This window comes from Haliotis asinina, chromosome 5 (genome assembly GCF_037392515.1).
Source record: "Haliotis asinina isolate JCU_RB_2024 chromosome 5, JCU_Hal_asi_v2, whole genome shotgun sequence".
NCBI lineage: Eukaryota > Metazoa > Mollusca > Gastropoda > Lepetellida > Haliotidae > Haliotis > Haliotis asinina.
The window spans coordinates 30,102,244-30,123,882 of NC_090284.1; the positions used below are offsets into that span (position 1 = coordinate 30,102,244).

General features: G+C 38.1%; 1 protein-coding gene across 2 annotated transcripts in view; it reads left to right on the top strand.

The window, feature by feature from the left end:
- LOC137283530 (cyclin-dependent kinase-like 2) overlaps positions 1-21,639 on the top strand; it is a 566,496-nt gene that overhangs the window by 42,000 nt on the left and 502,857 nt on the right. Inside the window, exons 2-3 of one of the 2 annotated variants that reach the window (XM_067815087.1) lie at positions 618-820; positions 17,864-18,058. In XM_067815087.1, coding sequence (XP_067671188.1) covers positions 653-820; positions 17,864-18,058 — 363 coding nt within the window. In that variant the 5' untranslated portion in view covers positions 618-652. The remainder of the gene's footprint in view (positions 1-617; positions 821-17,863; positions 18,059-21,639) is intronic. The other variant, XM_067815088.1, reaches the window with a different exon arrangement.

Consider the following 21,639-nt stretch of genomic DNA (forward strand, 5'->3'; position numbering starts at 1 on the left):
TGCATCCGCCTGCTTTCTTCTGTGTTTTCATTTATTCGTGCAGTTGTTATACTTCATCCTTTCACTGTTTGAAGGGGTTTGTGTTTTCAATGTAAATATCTTTTTCTTAGTATTCACATGTGTTACACTTGCCATGTTTCAGACCTAATTGAATGATTCCATTTAAAGTATTCAAAATACATTATTTGTACCTGCATCCAATCAACAGTAAGGGTGATTGTGACACCATACAGATGTTGCCTTTAGGATTTCCTGAAGGTATGCACTACTTCTTGTTAAAGCATAATCTGATAGAGGCATAATGTAATACAGGACATAAAAAGATTCTATGTTTAATACTTAGCATGTATTACATGTCTAAGTACCCTCTTTTTGAACAATATTTTCACTCCTACTTTAGGCGGGTTCAAGAAAACTCAGTGATTACAGAGGGTATGAGATGTAACTGTTATGACAGGAAGCATCTTTGAGATACTACTGGTATGTATGAAATACATTCTCTTGACGTCTCCTCTCCTTGGATACTTTTGACCTAGACTCAAGAATATGCACATGCATACTGCAATTCTGCTTCAACATTAACAGATTATATTCTGATATTCTAATTTCTTTTACAGCAATTCCTCCACATGGCATAGTACCTGTAAGAACAATGGAAAAATATGAAAACCTTGGCTTAGTTGGAGAGGGGAGTTATGGGATGGTTCTAAAGTGTCGTCACAAAGAAAGTGGGCAACTTGTTGCTATCAAGAAGTTCTTGGAAAGTGAAGATGATAAAATGGTGAAGAAGATTGCTTTGAGAGAAGTGCGCATGTTAAAAGTAAGTATGGTACACTTCTAGGTTCAAAAGTATTGACTGACCATTTAGAAGTCTTGTCAGAATTTGACCTCTATGGCTGCCACACAACAGAGAAGTAACATCAGTTATATCTCCAATACAATATGGAATTATCTTTTTATCGTTTTTACTTTAATTAGTTGGTCTGATTAAAAAGCCCAAACAACTTATAATAGTCAAGAACCAAATCAAATATGATTGTGAGTGACCTTTGCGTAAAGTTATGGTTGCAGTGCTCAAAATTGAGGTGTTGCCATTTGTTTCTCAAGGCAGTTCTGACATGTTGATAGTTCCTTATGGAATTTTAATCAGCAGGTTTACTTTGCACTTTGAGAGGGGGAAGACCATGCTCTTGTGATGTTTTTCTTCCTATTGGGTTTTCCAAGCGCTCTGTCAAGAGTTATATACCTGATGTAAGGGCAGGAACCTCGTAATTCTTTTTCATAGATTCTTCTTGGGTACATAAAAGCATTAAACTGTCCATTTTAAGTTCCTATGACAGTTGTAACAATATTTGAATGAAATATTTACAAAACAATAAACTACATTTTGTCTTGTTCAACCACCCCTACAGAGCCACAGACCCCTCCCAGCCAAGAGCAGGTAACTCTAATCTGTAACTGTTAACTAGTGTAATGTATTAACAGACCGGAAGTTTATAGGCTTACAAGGCATTGGCGCATGAGTGGATGTCCGAGAGTTAGCTCCACTTATTTCTGGCAGATGTATCTTCAGTCAAGTGAAGTGAAAGCACATGGTGTGCAAAGATGTAGAGTGTGTTGGCAAACTGATTAAAACCAATTAACATTGGTAGCAGAGAGTAACCATAGAATTGGGCATGGAAAGTTAAAGTGATGGGAGTGGGGTGGGGGGCAACAGAAACTGGCCACATTCTACTATATGCCACTTAAGTTTGAAAGTCAAATGTATGACAAATTGAAGACTGAGATAACAATATGGCGGAAAATTACTGAACTAAAACCCAAGAAGCAGGCTTTAGCAGTAACATTATCATTGTCAGGTAAGGCAAGAGACAAAGCACTAGAAATTCCACCCAGATATTTAGATAGTGAAAATGGAATGGACTTCTCCGTAAAACCTCGGATGGTGCATTCTTGAAAGAAAAGAAAGAAAGTGCACATGATGATTATTCAAACTTCAAGAAATTGGACAGTCTGAAAATGACTGAATATATTTTGGAATTTGAACAGAGGTACAACAGTTCAAAATAGTTTGATATGATTCAATCAGATGCAGTATTAGCATTCAATGTATTGGACAATGCAAACTTATATGTGAAAATTAACACTCACAGTATGTGGTGATTTGTCATTTGTTTCCATGAAGAGTGCCATGAAAAGAATCTTCGATGAACCAGAACACAGGAACAGAGGCTATATAAAACAAGAATCTGCATATTTGACCCAATATATGTTGTGACAGAGGAATCGAGGTTATGACAAGGAACCCTATAACAGGAACAGTTCAAGCTCAAGCAGCTCACAGAATAATGCACCAGCAAGAGCTACAAATTCTACAATTGGATAAAGGACTGTCAAGAGAGAAAAGAATCAGTTCGCCTTGGGAAAGGAATTTATCCTGACAATGTGCCTGATAGTCTTGAACATTGTAACATCACACTGTTCACAATAGAACAGAACAAGACAGAGGTTGAATTTTTTGTCATGGAATTTCAGGGGTCGGCAACCATTGATACGGCCCAAGAACTTTCTTTGGACAGAAGTGACTTGAAAGTTTCATGTCTGTAATAATGACCAAGATAGAAATTTGGTAAAAAAGAAACCGAGCAAAAAGGCATTCAAATTTGGTCATGGAAATATTGTGTATTCTTATCAAACTGTTTCTTATCAGACTGTGATTGTGAAGTTAGAATCTGAAGTGGTGCCTGTTTTCGCTCTGTATAGGTTTTTATGATTTATTATTTTCATGGTATCAATGGAAACGTTTCAGACTCAAAATGGAGGGATGGGCTTCGTTTCCGGATCAGAACTCAAAATCTGTTCTTTATTTTTCTGCAAAACGTGGTAGATATACCAATCAGAAGCTAAAATGGTGCCTTTTGCTATTTATATTTTTCTGGGTTTCCATGGAAACGTTTCAGACTTAGTCTCATCAAGATAGAGGGATGGGCTTTGTTTCCGGAGCACAACTCGAAAACTATTCAATATCTTACAGCAAAACTTGGCAGATATTTGAAGCAGGCTACAAAGTGGTGCCTTTTGCTATTTACAATGTTTTGGCATTTTGATTTTTCTTGGTTTCCATGGAAACAATTCTGACTTAGTCTCAAATGGAGGGGTATTCTTCGTTTTCAGAGCACAACTTGAAAACCATTTGATATCTTTTAACAGATCTTGGCAGGTATATGAGACAGAGCTTGAAGTGGCGCCTTTTGCTATTTACAGATATATGGCATTTATATTTTTCATGGCTTCCATTGAAATGATTCAGACTTAATCCATGAAAATATCAGATGATTTGTCCTTTCAAATATGAGGGGGGCTGGAGGGATATGTCATCTTCTGATGACTCTTGTTTACTCATTGTTTACATTTTCCATGCTCAATAACCTTTTCTGTTGCATGTGGAGAAAATATCAAAGCGGGAGCCTTTGAGGAATAGTGCACTCTCAGCCTCCAGTCCAGGGCTGACTCTGCCAAGGTGTAATATATCTCCTCAAACTGTACTCTGACATTAGTCTGTCTCATGGTAACTGGACCATATTATTTTCCCTACCCCTGCCTACACTGCTAATGCTCTAAATAGGTTTGTTTGATATTATCAGAATTATATATTCAGAGATTAACCCCTGGATGACACAGGGACATATATGTCCTTCCTCTACATGCCTCACTTTGAAGTCCAATGAAATTCTAAGTATACCACACATATATAAATACTTCACAGTTTTGAATTCTGCAGAAAATTCCCTGTTTCTTGATACCATTCACTATTATCTCTGACCAAGCTAAAGTGCTTAAAGTCGCTTTTTTAAAATAGGCTTCATCGTAAATGTCGTCAACTTTCAAAGTGTACAAAATCGAGATTCACAACGTTATTTGCAGTATGTTTTGAAATGTGAAAATCGGATAATTACTGGGAGTAATGATTTTCAAAAATTGCATATTAATGATCACTGATATCAAGTTTTCATGTAACCAGTAATGATAATTGTGGAACGTTGCCGATGAACCCAGAATCGGTTGGGATGTTTTTGAAAATACACTTACATGAACGCCGAAGTGCGCTTCCCGCCATATTGGATAGTGTTTACAAAATCATGTTTCGAGAGGCCAGTATTGAGACGCCTATTGCATCATGTATACTTCATAGCTGCAGCAAATGCATCATTGAATTCCCCAAGCATCTTAGAATAAAATTACAAATGGTCTTTGTCACCAATACTAGCTGTCTAGACAAAATGAAACGAAATATACTTGGTATGAAAACGAACGCTGTGCTCGAAAGACAGCTCTTGATTGAAACGTAAACATAGAAAAATTCCAATTTTACCCTACGTAGCATTTTCGGAAATTTTCCAACATCTAGCCGTTTAATCATTGCTTACAATGGTTTATTACACTTAGTATATTCAGGGGAAGAGTATCGTAGCAAGAAAAAGCAAATTGAAATAGATACAATGAAATCATTTGGTAATTCATAAGAAACTGTCAAACTTTGAGTGCAGTGTGACGCCATGACTGATGCAAAATCACGCAGAACGACAACGGTACTTATTGGCATTTCTGGCTTCTTCCGTCATTTACAATGTAAACAATAAAAACATATAACAATACACAGATAGAATAATTCTGGGCCCACTTGCACAAAACGATCTTAGAGCTACAATTATTGTAAATCCTTAAGATTGCAATCTTAGGCTTCGGCTACAATTGCCATCCACTTGCACAAAGCGATTGTAGGCTAAGAACATTGTAAGTTACAATCAAAACTTACAATTGGTTCTGACCAGTTGTAAGGAGCTAAGATCATTGTTTTCAGTAGCAAAATGGCATCCAAGTTGGTGTCAATTTCACGCAGATATTTAGCTTTACGTTTGGGGATTGCTTTTATATTGCATAAAACTGTATGATTCGCCTTGACACTTCAGTGACACGAAGAATGCAACATTGATATAACATCAGAAATATCGTTATTTGCGGTATTGAACAACATCATTATTGAGTCAATATCATAGAGTACAATTCTCACTCGATTCAGTGTTGGAAAAAGTATGAACACCATACATTTTTGATAAACAAGGAAAGGATAGTAACGAAAGGTGTCTGCATGCGATTAGCAGTGGCCATGACCTTTTCAATAACTCAGGGGCAGCTAATTTTAGTTTTTACGCAAGATGGGAGTGGTTTCCCTTTGCAGATTATGCCGTTGCCGTGAAATCTGCCATGCCCAAATTCAATGCATGTTCTGTTGTGACAGAACAGATATCCACATATTTCTTTTCGGTTGATGATTTTGTCTTAGTTTATCATTGAAATAATCTACAGTTGGATAAAGTACAAAATTGTGTTTTTTTCTACTTGTAAAAATTGAATCTGATGAGAGACAAGAGTTTTAATCTATGCATTTTAAGTATAATACAAGTATTTTTCAAAGGGGAAAAATACACTACCTGGGGTATGTGAAATTTATATAAAATGTTTCTTTTAACAAAGCATTTAGGTGTTATATCATAAGGAAATCGTATTTATGTGTTATCTTTTATTTTCATGATTATTATGTCAATAACTCAAGACCTAATCTGTTAATATATTTGTTTGTATTTCAACATTTGCATAAAACATATTTCTGTGGTTGCAGTATCACATGTTTAGTTCATAAAAAAATTAGAATGTAGAAAAATTAGAGAATAACCCCTGAGGTACGAGTAATTATGCGTTACCTTCTACGTTATCGTTTCCATCTTCAACGTTATTATTTCCTCAAAGATTTGTGGGTTGGGGTTGCTTGTTTGTATGTTTTTTTCGTTTTGTTATGAAAAATCTGCAAGGTGTGATTAAAGAAGAAATGTCATTTGTGTGCAGTAACCAGTTCCATGTTGTATTTGTGCTGCATGCTATGCGCACTTGAAGACAACTGTAGACAGTAGTCGAAATTTCTACGTCCAACGTTGAAGAGTTGGATCTTAGTTAAGATCGTGATCTTAAATCCATGCTGTCTTAAGATCATCTTTGTGCAAGTGGATTAGGGCTATTGTATGGTGATTGTAAAGTTGATTGTAGGGACCTAAGATTGATCGTAACTAAGATTGCTCAGTGCAAGCGGGCCCTGATTACTTACATCAGACATTTATGTGAAAAAGATCCTTGCAAAATCCTGTGTACCCTTTTCAGCGAAGCCGCCATTTTTAAAGAAATCGGTCATCGGTAGTGATGTCACACGTCATCATTTTTGCACATATTAGGCAATTTCTTTGAGGTGAAGGTCGGTTGAACAAGAGTAAACACAATGCCCATACCATTCCGATTGCACTTTTAGGATTGTGATGTATATTTTGCGTATCATTCAGATATTTTTTCATGAAACTGATTTCAGCATCTACATATATCCATGTTCAACACCATATCATCTGTGGATATAAGGTATGCGTTTTAATTCTTTGAAAGCTTTTGATTGTTTGAATAATATTTACATGGGAAATTGACTCAGTAAGTGAACTATACCACATTTTAAGCCTCTACACAAGTGTTGGAAGATCACATGTAGCCATTACTGCAACATGTGCTTTAGTTCCCGTGATGTACAATATTCAATACATTGGAACAAATATTGCTGTTTCATATGAACAGGTTAAAAAACAGCAATTTAATTCCAACTTAAAAGTAAAACTGATAATATTAATGAAAATGATTTGTACATTTTATGAAATGTAGGGGAATACATACTACTATTTAAAGGAATAGTCTTGTTCATTGTATTGGTTTGTGTCGTTTTTAGAGACAAAACAATTATGAATATTGATTGACCAGGTGTGAGTTTGTGAAAAACGTTTCATGATTCATTATCATTTTTTTTCGATAATAAAGTCAATTCAAATTTGATTAAAATATATCTGATGGCAGAATATCTAACTCAAACAGTATTTATACAAAAATTGTTAAAAATATATAAACCAGGTCATGCCTTAATTTGGACAAGCCTTACGTCCATATTCTAATACTTCTGTACTGAAAAAGCGATCTCTTTGTACCTTTCATTGCATACTTATAAAGTGAACTGATTTCATAATCACAAGAAGAAAAGTCTGTTTCCTAAATGAATACTCAATGAATATTCAGGTGTTGTGAAATTTAATTTACGCTAAATTGATGCTAGACAGGTGCGCATGCTGCTCACAATAAGATATGTAGTAAAACCGTGTAATTGTTGATATATTCAAGACACTATTTCAGTGATAAAACCATTCATTTTATATTTTGGCTAAAAAGTGTAGAATTCTGACGCAGAAGCTGAGATCTTTTACACACTGAGTGCAAATTAGGTTAGATATACAAATCTGCAAACCAGAGTCGTCTTTTTCCGACGTCACAAAATGCACAAAACGTGCTGTGACGTCAGCTAAAATGTCGCATTATTTTCAGTTATTTCGTTACATTTGAAAATGTGGCTGTTACTCCGTTAATAATGATGCAAAATTAATAAAAATAAATCTACACAAACAGGAGAATATGGGAATCTAAGAACTAAAATATGCATCGGATAGGGACATCCAAATTGCTATTACCTGCTTTTTGATGTAGTACACTGGCATCTTTTCTTACAAATTGTGAATCTACCAAAAGGTATCCTCTCACATTGGGGAACTTTGTATTGGAATAGTTTCGTTCACTGTGAACAAAACATAACGAAACTATACTGTGAGTATTCACAGCAAATTCTCTCCATGTGATCTGAGTTACATTGACCTAATGTAAACCATAGCTGAGTTATGCCCCCTTATCTTTATACGTGCATGACCTCTCTTTCGATGTTTGACGTCATAGAAGAAAATCCATTTTTGACATTTATTGCAGGTCATTTTTGATTTCGTGACATACATCCATTTCATATACACTTATGTCGTTCAGATATCAAGCTGTATTTTCTTCACTCACACTTTCCGTAAAGATGCCAAATTAAAAAAAATCGTAGCAGAGTGCTTTTATTGGTGCACGATAAAAAACTGAGAAATTTACTGTTTTTCAACACACACAAAAGTTTTGGACAACTTTTAGCAGTGTCTATTTCTCAAACCCCTGAGGTAGCCGCAGTTATATTTATACCAACGGATAGGAAATTACGTATTCTACTTTTCTGTGCAATTTTATAGCCGTACGCAGATCAAGTACCATGCGAGCGCGAATCTCGCACAACGTTCACTTTTCAAACCTTACGAAAATGTGCGCCTGAAAAAAAACTCAGCATCCAGCGGGTTAGACATTAGTCTATTCTAATGAGCACAAAATGTGTAAATATAAGGGTTCAGTTCACGGGTTTTATGACACATTTATTAAATGCCATATGTAAATGGTACATGAACATTTGTTTAATTTTGTCTTGACCATCACCAGGTAATCAAAATTTCAAACTTACTGCTATGCCATCGTCACATTCCATATTCTATCCAATCCATATAGTCACTGTATCCTGCTTGGGAAAGACAACATGTTTTCACTCAATCCCACGTGACAAATGTCAACAGAAATTACATGTCAGTTGATGGTTTTTCATCATAAATGATAGTCTCTTGAATGAAGGTGACCAGGGCAATGCGTATCCTGGGTTCTGTCTTTACATGTAGCAAGTTGTCGCAGTGCACACTGAGTCGGGAACCAGACCAGAAGTGAGACGACTCACAACAAAAAGATCACCCACTGGATGAGTTAGCCGACACCAAATAACTTCTCTGACTTGACTGACATCGGCTTGTATATACAAGATTGTAATTTTTGTAATCTCATGGAAACAAATTTCCTTCCTAAGTCATTGTGTGTATTTATGAGATGATGACATCATATGATGACAGCTATAACAGGGAATGGTCCGAACTGACAGGCATAATATTTGTCATGCCAGCATTCAACTCATCAGAATTTGACTGTATTAATGTGGAAGGCGGCTTTTCAAGTGGCGATGACATCAGTTAGGGTTGTGTTTTGCTACATCTAATTCATATGCTTCAGCCCTGACCATTGAGGAAATCTATTCCTTGGCTATTTGGAAACAGAAACGTACATTCATGCATCACTATCAGTTTGACAGACACTGCAGCAAGCATGCTTGGTTTGATCAGTCAGTTCTCACCAGTATGGAGGGTCCTAACCCTCTATTATGAATGATCTTTTGAGGTTTTACACTCTCTGCCTTATTTACTTTGGTGACTGGTTTTAAGAAACTCTTTCTACCCTTTTCCTTGGTGTCATGTTTATGATGGGTTTCTTTATTCCAGTTTCAGTGCATTACTTTGTACTGCACTCAAACAATTTTTCCCATAGAATCAGAGACTGGTTCACACTGTCACCCGTTTGGCTGTGGTTGACACATGACCAGGTAAGTGAGACTATTTATAGTTTGGGAATTCCTGTTGTTTTTGGATCTGGTTTGCAAGACAGAGTGTCACTCCCTAGATTCAATCCTTAGGAATCTGTCTTATGCTTATATATGTATGTATCCCAAGGAGGATCTCAGTGAAAAAAGAACTGATCAAACCTGTAGAAGTTGCAGATTCTTTGAATAGAGTTCTCCTCAGGGTACAGCCATCCATGTCCCCACATTCGGTCTGATTCAGCATGAAAGTGAAATATGAGGTTGTAGCCTGCTCTTGGCTGTGAGGGGTCTGTGGGGCCCTGTGAATGGTTGAACAAGACAAAAATGTAGTTTTTGTTTTAGAAATATTTATTCAAATATTTTATTACAGCTGTTGTACGAACATAAAATGGACAATTTAATGCTTATGTGTACACCAAGGAAGACTCTGTTCAAAGAATCTGCAATCTCAACAGGTTTGTTCGATTTTCCACCACAGCTGTAACTTAGTAAAGCTTCAGGTGGTTGGCAAATATTTCTTACATGAACGACAACCTGTGCTAATGTTTCATGATACATGTTCTGATTATACAATGCCACTTGAAAAGTTGTCAAATATAACATATGGTATGTTTGTGGTTACACTTTTTTACCCAAGTACACCCCTGTGTCCAGACTGTGGACATTGTGTACCCGTCTGGTATGTGTAAATTGCCACAGCTTCCACAACTGAAAGCTATGATAGCACAATGGTCAGATGTAGCATTTGTTATCTTTGGGACTTCACATCCTATCTCACAGTATGCACTTCTCTCTCCTACTTCTGCCATGGCATGGGAACATGCCGTAGACAAAGTTGAACAAAATCTGGCCTCTCTTCCATTCTTGGACACACCAGTCATCCCTGTAAAGCATGCTTAATGCTCAGGAAGATCACATGACATTCCACTTTTGTCATTCTCTTTTTTGTTTCACTCAGATGTGGACGTTGAAGGTTGTGTCTGACACTTGTCTTTTCTCTCAATATGGGAAGGAATAATCATTCTATGTGGAAGAGGAAACAATGTGATTGCTTCCGGAATTTCGAGTGGGAGCCATTCAAGAGGTGTTCAGTCCGTGGTTTGTTTTTTTTTCCCCAGAGAACGTATTTCTTGTTGCCCACATAGTGGTTGATGGCACTGCACTTCCAAGTCGAGTTGTCCAATTTGAAGATGGTGTGGAGTTCTAAGATGGCCATGAGGCAGTCTGTACATCGACTGTGACTGTCCTTGGATTCAGAGTTTCCCAGGCGCAGGTAGAAATTGTTTGGATGGGTAGATGCAGATGAATTCAACTATTTTGCATCTTCTATGAACCTGCAAAAGCACAGCAAACAGAGTTCCAGAATCTGGCGAGGGATGTGGTAGCGCTCGTAGAAGATGTGACCCGATCATTCCATAATTTGTTTCTCTTGGTCAGAGAGCAAGACGTGGGGACAATTCTCCAGGAGGGTCTCGTAGACTTGTGCCTTGTCGGAGATGCCCTGAATTCGCGTATATAGGGCTTGTGATATGTGGTATTTTTTCTTTGCTTCCCGAAATTCAAAAGACTCAATCGGATCTTGGCATAGGCTTCATGTGATAGCTTGGTTCCTAGCATTGTTCTATGCCTATGTTTACCTGTATGTCTCTTACTGAGGTGCACCTTTGCCGGTGGTTTTCCTTGGTCCAGTTGTTTTTCCTGGATTCCATTTTGTTTCCTTATGCTTATTTAAGGTTGGTAGCAGGCAAGAGACAGATAGGGGCCATAGGAGGGTCCCTCAGCTTCTAACAATCACTTCAGATCAGTTTGACACTCCCACTTGGTTTGGTGTTCCAGCATAGTGCACACCTCACGTTTGGTTCGGCCATTCAAACCAGTGTGCCACTCCCATTTGGTTCAGCACTGTGCCGCACCTGTTTGGTTTGATGCTTCAGCGCAATGTGTGACTCTCGCATGGTTCGGCACACTGCTCCCATTTGGCTTGGCACTTCTCTGAGTAGGTTCGGTGCTTCTGTACAGTGTGGCACACTCTCTTTGTTCTACGGTCTCAGCTATATCTAAAAGTACAGTGAATTCTGACGGTTTGTTGATTCCTGTGTCGCACCCCCTCACCAACCTGTTTCGATATCACTTCAACAGACTTTGTCTACTCCTATTACGCCATCTACGTTGGTGATCTCATCTCAGATGATTGCAACGGCTCCAACTACATCTCCCCAACCTAGTATTCATATAGAGAGGAAGCTGTCTAACTGGCACTAAGTGGGACTGAATAAATCATCCAGTTTACAAAATTTGGCGGATTGAAGAACTGATGATAAATGTTCAAGACACAAATGGGACTGAGATTTTATACCGGATTTTATACCGGAGATGTTATACTTGCCAGATTGGAGAAATGCTGGTTTTGACAGCTTCCACTGTATCTTGTGACCATGTATGGGATAGTTCTGGGGCCCATTTCACAAAGCCCTCTTACCAGTCCAACCTTGTAAAATAGGTCGTAGACCACCTCTTACATTTTCAAGCCCAGAATGTACGAGGGGAAGTCAATATGTTCATAGAACTCGATATAAAACAGAACACAATGGTTGTGATATTGGTTTTATTTTTCAATATAGTCTCCTTGAACCCCATTTTGCCCATTTGTCTTTGAGACTGTCTATGCCCTTGAAATAGAAGTCTTCAGATTGGTCCCTCAGCCACTCCTCTGTTGTTGTCTTGAGGTCATCATCATTGGCAAATCTTGTTCCACGCAAGTGAGATTTCAAATTGCGAAACAGATAGTAGTCGCTGGGGGCCAGATCTGGACTGTATGGGGGATGGTTTAGTTGTTCGAAGCCACATTGTTGAAGAGAAGCTTGTGCAACACGGCTCTTGTGGACTGGTGCATTGTCGTGGAGAAGCATGACTCCAGCTGTCAACTTCCCACGCCTCTTCTCTTTGATGGCCGCTCTCAATCTTTTCAACAAGTCAGCATAGTAAGCCCCTGTGATCGTAGTTTTAGGTGGTTTATAGTCTATGAGAATCACACCCTTTGAATCCCAGAAAACAGTTGCCATGATCTTGCCAGCAGAAGGTTGTGTTTTGAACTTCTTGGGTGCAGGAGAATGCTTGTGCTTCCACTGCATGGATTCTTGTTTGGTTTCGGGATCCCAGTGATGAATCCAGGTTTCATCCCCAGTAACCAGACGAGCATGAAAGTTATCAGGATCAGCGTTGTAGATGTCCAACAGCTCACGACTGGATTCAACTCTCTGGTGACGATCATGTGCATTTAGGTTACGAGGGACCCATCTTGCGGATACCTTGGACATGTGCAGGTGTTCATGGATCACTGTGCAAACACTTCCATGTGAAATGCCACACTCTGAAGCTATCTCATCCACCTTTATTCTCCGATCGGACATAATTAAGCGTTGGATCCGGGCAATTGTATCTTCTGTAATGGCTTCAGAAGGTCTTCCTGACCGTGGGTCATCTTCCAAGGAGCTGCGACCTCGCTTAAACTCAGCTGACCATTTTGCCACAGTGGAATATTGAGGGGCTTCCTCGCCATACACATTGATCATGCGTTTGTGGATTTCGGTTGCATTCACACCTTCTTTAGTGAGAAACTTGATAACTGCACGAAACTCAGTTTTGGAGGTTTCCATGATTTGTGCAGGGTAATCGTCTTTTAAATTCTCTAACTTTCAAGTAAATGCTCGAGGAAGGTTGGGTATCAGTATACAGAGTCACAGATGAATCAACTCAATAATGACACCAATGACAACATCACCAAGGATATATCAGCACCCACTTCTATGAACTTATTGACTTTCCCTCGTAGGACCACGACTGACCTGTTGTAAATGCTTGAGGAGGTTGTACACACTACTCACTATAAAGATGACGTCAATGATTATGGTACTGCAAGTGATTAAAACACGCTAACTAATAAGGCTTGAGAAATTTTGAGACACACTTGATGATCTTGAGATGATGTCGAGATACAGATTTCCAAGGCATGTTGTTTTTTAACTGTGCAGAATGTTAGAGACCATTTTTGACTCAATACAAAATCATGCTTCACAGCATTATTTGGTGTACAGTGTGATTTCAAATGTGAAAATTTTTTATTTTTTAATTTAAAAAATAACATGCTAATGATCACTGATATCATGTTTTTCATGATATTACCAATGATAATCCGAAACACTGCTGATGAACCTAGTATTGGTTGGGATACTTTCGAAAATTCGAAACTCACACGAACGCCTTAGTTCGCTTTCCACCGTATTTGATAGTGTTCACAAAATCTCGCTTCGCGAAAATCGGATAATGACTATGATTATTTAATGTACAAAATAACATTCTAATGATCACTGATGTCGGTTTTTCATGTTATTACCAATGATAAATCCGAAACGCTGCCAATGAACCTAGAATCAGTTGGGATGCTTTGGAAACTATACTCATACGAAAACCTTAATTAGTGTGCTTTCCGCCATATTGGATATTGTTTACAAAATCTCGTTTCGCTAAGGCAGGTATTGGGACGCCTGTTACATCACAAATATTCCATAGTCAGCTGTGACAAATGCATCACTGAATTCCTTGTACATGTTAACATGATATTACATCTGGTCTTTGGCACCAATACAAACAGTTTAGATAAAATGAAACGAAACATTGGTTGTGAAAACAAAGACTGCATGGTTTGAAATGTAAACAAACAAATATTCCAATTTTACAGTGTTAACTTTTTTAAAAATTTCCAACATCGAACCAACTGTTCATTGCTTTGAATGGCTCATAACTGGAGAGAGGAAATTAAAAATAGGTAGAATGCAAAATTTGATCTACTTCATATGCAATTGTTACAATTTTCATGCAGCATGATGCCATAGCAGAAGCAAAATCACACAGAATAACAATGGTCATTATCAGCATTTCTGGCTTCTTACAATCTTCTTACAATGGAAATGATGAAAACATAACAATACACAGATAGTCATTCTGTTGACATATCATGTTTAAGTTCAAACGATCCCTGAATCAAGGGAAGAGTACTTGCAAAATTCTGTGTACCCTCTGTGTACTCAGCGAAGCCACCATTTTGTAAGAAATCGGTTGTGATGTTGGTGCGCAGTGGAATTGAAAAGTTGTGTGTACTATTTGGGGAACAAAACGTGATTCTCTTGGCTATAACTGTATGAAATAATCTAACCAACAAACATGGGTAACTAAACGTGAATCTCTTATAATGGGGAAAGAAACTTAATATGAAACTTTAAATTCTATTATCTATACTATCTATTAGTATTCCAAGATTGCTGCTCTGTTACAGCTACATATGGGCTACTTCTAATTTAATGAACTGTCTGTTCAAAATTCTATTTAACTATGTAACTGCATCCTACCTGGGCAAGCTAATACAATCGTGACGAACAGTCACCTTACTGAAACAATCCTGTACAACACACTTATCGACTCGTCATTGTCCCACGTGGTCAAGATCACGTGGTCTGCTCGCACATGAAAAATCATGCTTCTCTGTGATCTGCGAAACATGGTGCGTTTGTGCGATCCGTCCATATGTTTGGCCTCCAGACCATACCCCCCTCCATGATTGACCTTTGTCAATCATAGACTGAAACTTGTTTGTCTAAAAACTAACCCAAGCTATTTGCTTCACTCGAAGATGCCCATTCAAATGGGCATACTTTGTTTGCTGGTCTTTTCAAAACTGTCTGTTTAGTCCTAACATCAACAACACGAACATGGCCATCCTCCCCTGGATAGATCGTTAATATTCTGCCAAGTTGCCAGTTTCCACGAGGCGCATCAGGAGATATGACTAAAACAACATCTCCAACTTGAAGATCCTTATGAGGAGAGAACCACTTTCGTCTAGTGTTGAGACTTGGTAACCATTCCCTCATCCACGGGCACCAAAAGTGACGCACCAACTCCTGAACTCTTCTCCACCGTTTACGTGGGTTGAAATCTGTTGTGTCAACTGTGTCAGGTGCGAACTCCCCGCCCACCTGTCCGTGTAAGAAGTGATTTGGTGTGAGAGGTGTACTGTCATGAGGATGAGCCGACTGGTAAGTTAAGTGGCGAGAGTTGATAAGCGCCTCTGCTCCAGTGAAAGCTGTCATCTCCACCACTGAGAATAGCAAATATGGCACGCTTTGCAGCCTTTATCATGGTTTCAAACACCCCTCCGAAATGTGATGCATGAGGGGGATTGAAGCACCATTTTATTCCTTTGTTTGCAAGTGAATGTCTAACTGTACTCTCATCAGTGAGGAGCAACAGTTCCTTCAATTCTTTAACAGAACCAACAAAGTTGGTACCATTGTCAGATACTACCAGCTCAGGAAGCCCTCTTCTGTTTACCATTCGATAATAGGCATTCAGAAAAGAGTCCGTATCCAAGCCATAGGCCATTTCCAAATGTATAGCTCTAGTAGACAAGCATGTAAACAGACAGAGGTAACGCTTCTGTCTTTGTTTTCTTCTACCTTGAACGGTCAGGAAAGGCCCAGCGAAATCTACTCCACTCTGTGTAAAGGCTCAAAGTGAACCTCCCATTCTCATCTTAGGCAAGGGCGCCATAATCGGTTGAACTGGCCTTGTCTTATTTAAATGGCACCTTGCACATTTCGACTCCCAAGACCGAATCGCTTCCCTGCCAGAGATTATCCAGTACTTCGTTGAAAGCGAAACTAAGATTTGGTTTGTTCCAGCAATATGCTTACCTTCATCATGATAATGTTTGATAATAAGCGTCGTCACCCAGCTGTTCTTTGGCAAAATAATTGGAAATTTAGTATCATGTGGCAAATATTCAGCATATTCCAAACGTCCCTTCAACCTCATCAGTCCATTGTCATCCATCTGGGGATGAAGGCCATTAGGCCATTTCTTTGAGGTGAAGGTCAGATGGACACAATTGTTTCAGATTACATTTTCAGAACTATGATGTATATTTTGCATGTGGCCCAGATATTTTTTCATGAAAGTAATTTTAGTAACTACATATATCCTTTAGCCTTGCTCAATATCATATCATACATGCATATAGGGTATTTCTTTTTATTCTTTGAAAGGTTTTTATTGATTGAATAAAAGTTACCAAAGAAGTTTACATATTTAGAGTAGTGGAACATATTTAAAGTTTTACACAAGTGTTAGTAGGTCAAATGTAGTCATAAGGGCAATATGTTAGTCTGATGTACAATATTCAATACATCGAGATTGTATTGCAGTTTTATATGAACAGGTTAACGGACAGTGATTTTATTCAACCTTATGAGTCAAACCTTATTTGTAAACTGATGATATTAATGGAAATGATTCATACATGTTAACTTGTAATTTTCAATAGAATTTAGTGAGGGAATCCATTTATTACAATAAGATAACCTGTACTTTCAGTTAAAAACATGACATTTGCATTGTTACTGAAACTGTGTTTTTATTTTGAAATACTTTGGGAATGACAAGATCCGCAGGTGCCTATTTGGTTTCTCTGTATGTGTTGCTTTGCAAAAAAGTACCTCTTAAACGATGTACAACATTTAGGACCCAGTGGTACAACATGGATTTGATGTCTTTATGAAACAGTCGTAAAGGAGGTGGGAAGAGGGTCATATGGGCTACAACCTCCTTGGGAGGCTTTTGTGAAATGCATCTGCTAACTAATGTGTATCTTACAGTTTAGTATATAACTGAAAAAAGACAACATGGCCATGGTAAACATCTTTGATATAAAGGTAGCTATGAACATGAAAATCTCTGTTTGACAGCTATGCTGGGCTGGGCTTACATTTTCTCAAAATGGACGAGGTCAAATGAGAGTGCTTGTAAATGTATTGTTAGGCAGCTGGAATGTTGCAGTTGTATTGCATTGAACATGTAGGATCATTATGTGGAGTCACAGTGTTTACGAATGGTGTTTCAAAGCAACAGGACATTGAGTCCTGTAAGTTTAAGATGTCTGTCTGACACACTGAAAATTCATAGGACCCACAGACTAAAATTAAACACACATTTCAGATTTAACATTTCTCGTAATTGGCATTGAAATTATTAACATTATACAATGACAAACATTATAAACATAAATTTATGAACAGTGAATAAGTGTGACATGCCACAAATAACAACTTCAGACAAAGTCACTGTAATATATTCAGTCAGACACTGGGGCCAGCAGGTTGGGGACTTCTGTCTGACCATTGCCAAATCTGCGAGATTTGTCAGAGGGTCAGACACTATTCGTGAACACTGGAGTCAAAGTTAATTTTTTTATAGACATTGGTTAGGTTAGCAGTCACCTCATTTGACTTGATAAATATACAGTTGAGTAGACTTTGTCTTGTTTCTTATGGTGAAGGAAGTACTTTTCCTCAAACTGATCTGCATGTGTTCTGCAAAAGACATTTATGTTTCTTTCTTTTTCAGCAACTTCGCCATGATCATCTTGTGAATCTAATAGAAGTATTCCGAAGAAAAAAAAGACTGTACCTCGTCTTTGAATTTGTTGATCATACAGTTCTGGATGAACTGGAAAAATGCCCAAATGGACTTGATGAAAATACCGTTCGCAAAATTTTATTCCAAGTTCTGAAAGGAATTGAATTTTGCCACACACATAATGTAAGTACTGAAAGAGCTATTTGAAGGAACAATGTATTGACTAACCTGACTTCAAGTGAAATGAGCTTTTGTTGTGTGCTGTACTTCATCTGTACTTCATCTGGTTGTCTGTTTTTAACATTTACCGAGCAGAACATTGTGTTTATCTTTGAAACATAATTTGTAATCACATGCCCCATCAAAATCCAGTTTCCTGGTTTGAATGGTATGATCTTTCAACTCTTCACTAATATCTTACTAAAATGTTGGCTTGTTAGCCCTCGTTAGTTTGTGTCATATCTGTCTTGCCATTGTTGTTAGCATTCAGTGAGTCAATTAGCATCTCACAAGCCAAGGACCATAGAAGCTGAAACATATGGCAGCAAGCTTTTTTTTCACTCTGAAAGTGCAGGGTTTCTTCGCATTTGTCGAGAGAAAATGTACTTACTTTTTCATACTGCCCATGGGTCATGCTTTATACTTTAGTTATAATTTCAATATTTGATATTTACTTTTGAAATCAGCTGGTATGAGATTGGCAGCTGACACCTTGCAATGCACGTGTGCTGCCCACACAACCCATTTTGTGAAGAAGACAAAGTTCACACTGACAAACAATCTCATTCTTCACAGTGACCCTTCATAGCTAGTGGACAATAAGCGAAGGGTCAGGGGTTCAGAACCAGGTGTTGGCATTACATGTTGGAAATTATCAATAACATCATGTTTTACAATCGCATTCAGTGACGGCAAGACAGATGCACAGAAAAAAAATTCCAATTTGGAAGTATCATATTTCCCAAATTTCCACAATTTTCTAAAATTGGAAAGATGATATTTACAAGGCTTGAAATTTTTTTTTGAAATTTAGGAAGTATTTTACTGCTGCTTTTCGCAGATTCTCCTTTGCCCAAAGATAGACCATTCCAATAAGTTGTTATCTCCCCCTAATTTATTATCTCCCTTTGAGAACTCTTTCACACAAAGGGTGCTTGAGTAAAATTACTTAAACGTTTGAAATCCAATTTTGCGGGTTTGTTTTCATCATGGATACTGAAAGGTATCAGGATCTGCAAACTTGTGTTTTACATTGCATGTGACCTTTAAGTTAAGCAACACTGAGTTTGAGAGGATGGATGACCATGTTTGGCAACTCAACTCCAAATGAGTTTATGACATCAGTCCTGCCCCACAACAAAGAACGTTATACATACAGTGTTCCCAGAAATTATTGAGAAAATCTTTGTTTTTTTTCTAATGATGCTAAGATTGGAAAAAGGGCTTTCACTATGCACTAAGCATACTAAATAAGGGAGACAACTCTTGAAGGCTTAGAAGGCAGCTCATTACGTCAAGAGTTATCTCCCTTGTCTGAGCAGACGGCTTCCTGTGTTGACATGGCAGAATTTACAGCAAGAGAGAAAAGAAAGCTCGTTCTAGATGATTTTGAAAGGGGTGAGGCTGATGCTAAAGTGTTAGCTTGTAGACATGGTATTCCTCTGTCTACAGTATACAGAACTTTGAAGAATATCCAAACAGGAACCGGGATAGAGCACAAAGCAGGGGCAGGTCGGCCTAGGAAATTCAGTGTTGTGGATCGCCGAAGACTTGAGCAGATTGTGAGTAGGGGCAAATTGAACAGTGTTGAGAACATCAGAAATGAAATGATTAGCAGAGGAAGTCCTCAGGTATGCAATGAAACAGTTAGGCAGGAATTACAGAGACTTAATTGGGTGAAAAAACGTGGAATTCCCTCGCCGTTGATGAAAGATGCACAAAAGGAAAAACGTTTAAACTGGTGTCGGGCTCATGAAAATCAAGATTGGGATAACATTTTCTTTTCAGATGAAAGTTCTGTTTGGCTTTTCTCTAATTGTGTGAAAATTTGGACCAAAGATACTGTCAAACCTATCTACCAGCGACCAAAACATAGCCCGAAGTTTCACATGTGGGGTGGCATATCGGCTCGCGGAGTGACGCCATTGTGTGTTTTCACGGGAAACTTGACAAAAGAAAGATACGTTGACATTCTAAATGGTCACCTTCTTCCGATAGCACAAACATTGTATGAAGATGATTGGATTTTCCAGCATGATAATGACCCAAAACACACTGCGCGCTACACAAAACAGTGGTTGTCGGGCGAAAATGTTCAAGTTTTAGACTGGCCCAGTTACAGCCCAGACCTAAACCCAACTGAGAATGTGTGGAGAGTCATGAAGGACAGAATAAACCAAAAGGGACTGAAAAATATTGAAGATATGAAGGCCGAGGTGGTCCAATATTGGGATACCCTGTCACACGATTACCTACATACTTTGATGGGTAGTGTGCCTAGGCGTATTCAGGCATGCATTGCTGAGCGAGGAGGTCTAACAAAGTACTAAAACAAGACTGAGACTGTAAAAGGATGATGTTTTAACATGTTTATGTAAGTAAAACGCCACAAGTTAATAAACGTAATGAGTTACATGACGCAACATGATTCTCAATAATTTCTGGGAATACTATATGGTCACACTTTAGGCAAATATATTTATTTTCCACCCGGCATGTAATGTGTTGGTCTAATGGTGGGGTGGGGTTCGTTTCCGGAGCAGAACTAAAAAAAGTTCAATATTTTTCTGCAAAGCTTGGTAGATATGTCAATCAGAACCTAAAGGGGTGCCTTTTGCTATTTACAGGTTTTTGTGATTTATTAATTTTTAAACTTATCCTATCTCACGTTATGCATCTCTCTTCCACAGCAAAAATAACTTTGTTTCCAGACACCGGAAACCTAACTGAAACAAAATGGAAACTTAAGTTTCAGGTAGCTTTCCGGATCGTTTCTTTACGTTTCCATCAAGTTTCCGGTAAATGGAAACTCACAAGTTACCCACAATCTGGTAGGGCTCCAGTGAGTTTCCATTACCCAGATTCCAGTAGGGGCTCCAGTGGGTTTCCGTTACCCAGATTCCAGTAGGGATCCAGTGCGTTTCCGTTACCCTGATTTCTCTGAGACTCCAGTTGGTTTCCGTTACCCAGATTCCGGTAAGTTTCCACTGGGTTTTAGTTACCATCATTCCAAAGAGGTTCCATATGTTTTCCACTATTCTCTACTTTCAGATAGTTTCAGGTACTTAATTCAATTAGGTTTCCCACTGATTTCCGTATCTATGAAATACATTAACCATATTCAGTAGGTTTCAATTAATCAGAATTTGTGTGGCTATATTTGGTTTTATAATTGGTTATTAGCATGCAGTGATTACCATATGTCCACATGATCGATTATTGTGTAAATTATATGACATAATACATTCAAATACATGTTCACTTCAGTTTTCTCAACACCACCTGGACATAAAATAAAAATCAGTCGATCAGTTGGTTTCTCTTCATTCATCATAAACACTGATTTAGAAACTGTCATCAAAGTTTGCTCAATAGCACTAACATGTAGGAATACACACACATAACAAAAATAGTACCACCTATATTTACACCACATTGTCTTCATAGTGTGTCTGTGTTTCAATGTTGCAAATATGCATTGTCACAAATCAAAAAATCCTGTCAGTAGATTTCTCTTTATTCAGAGAGGAATGACTTGCCCACTC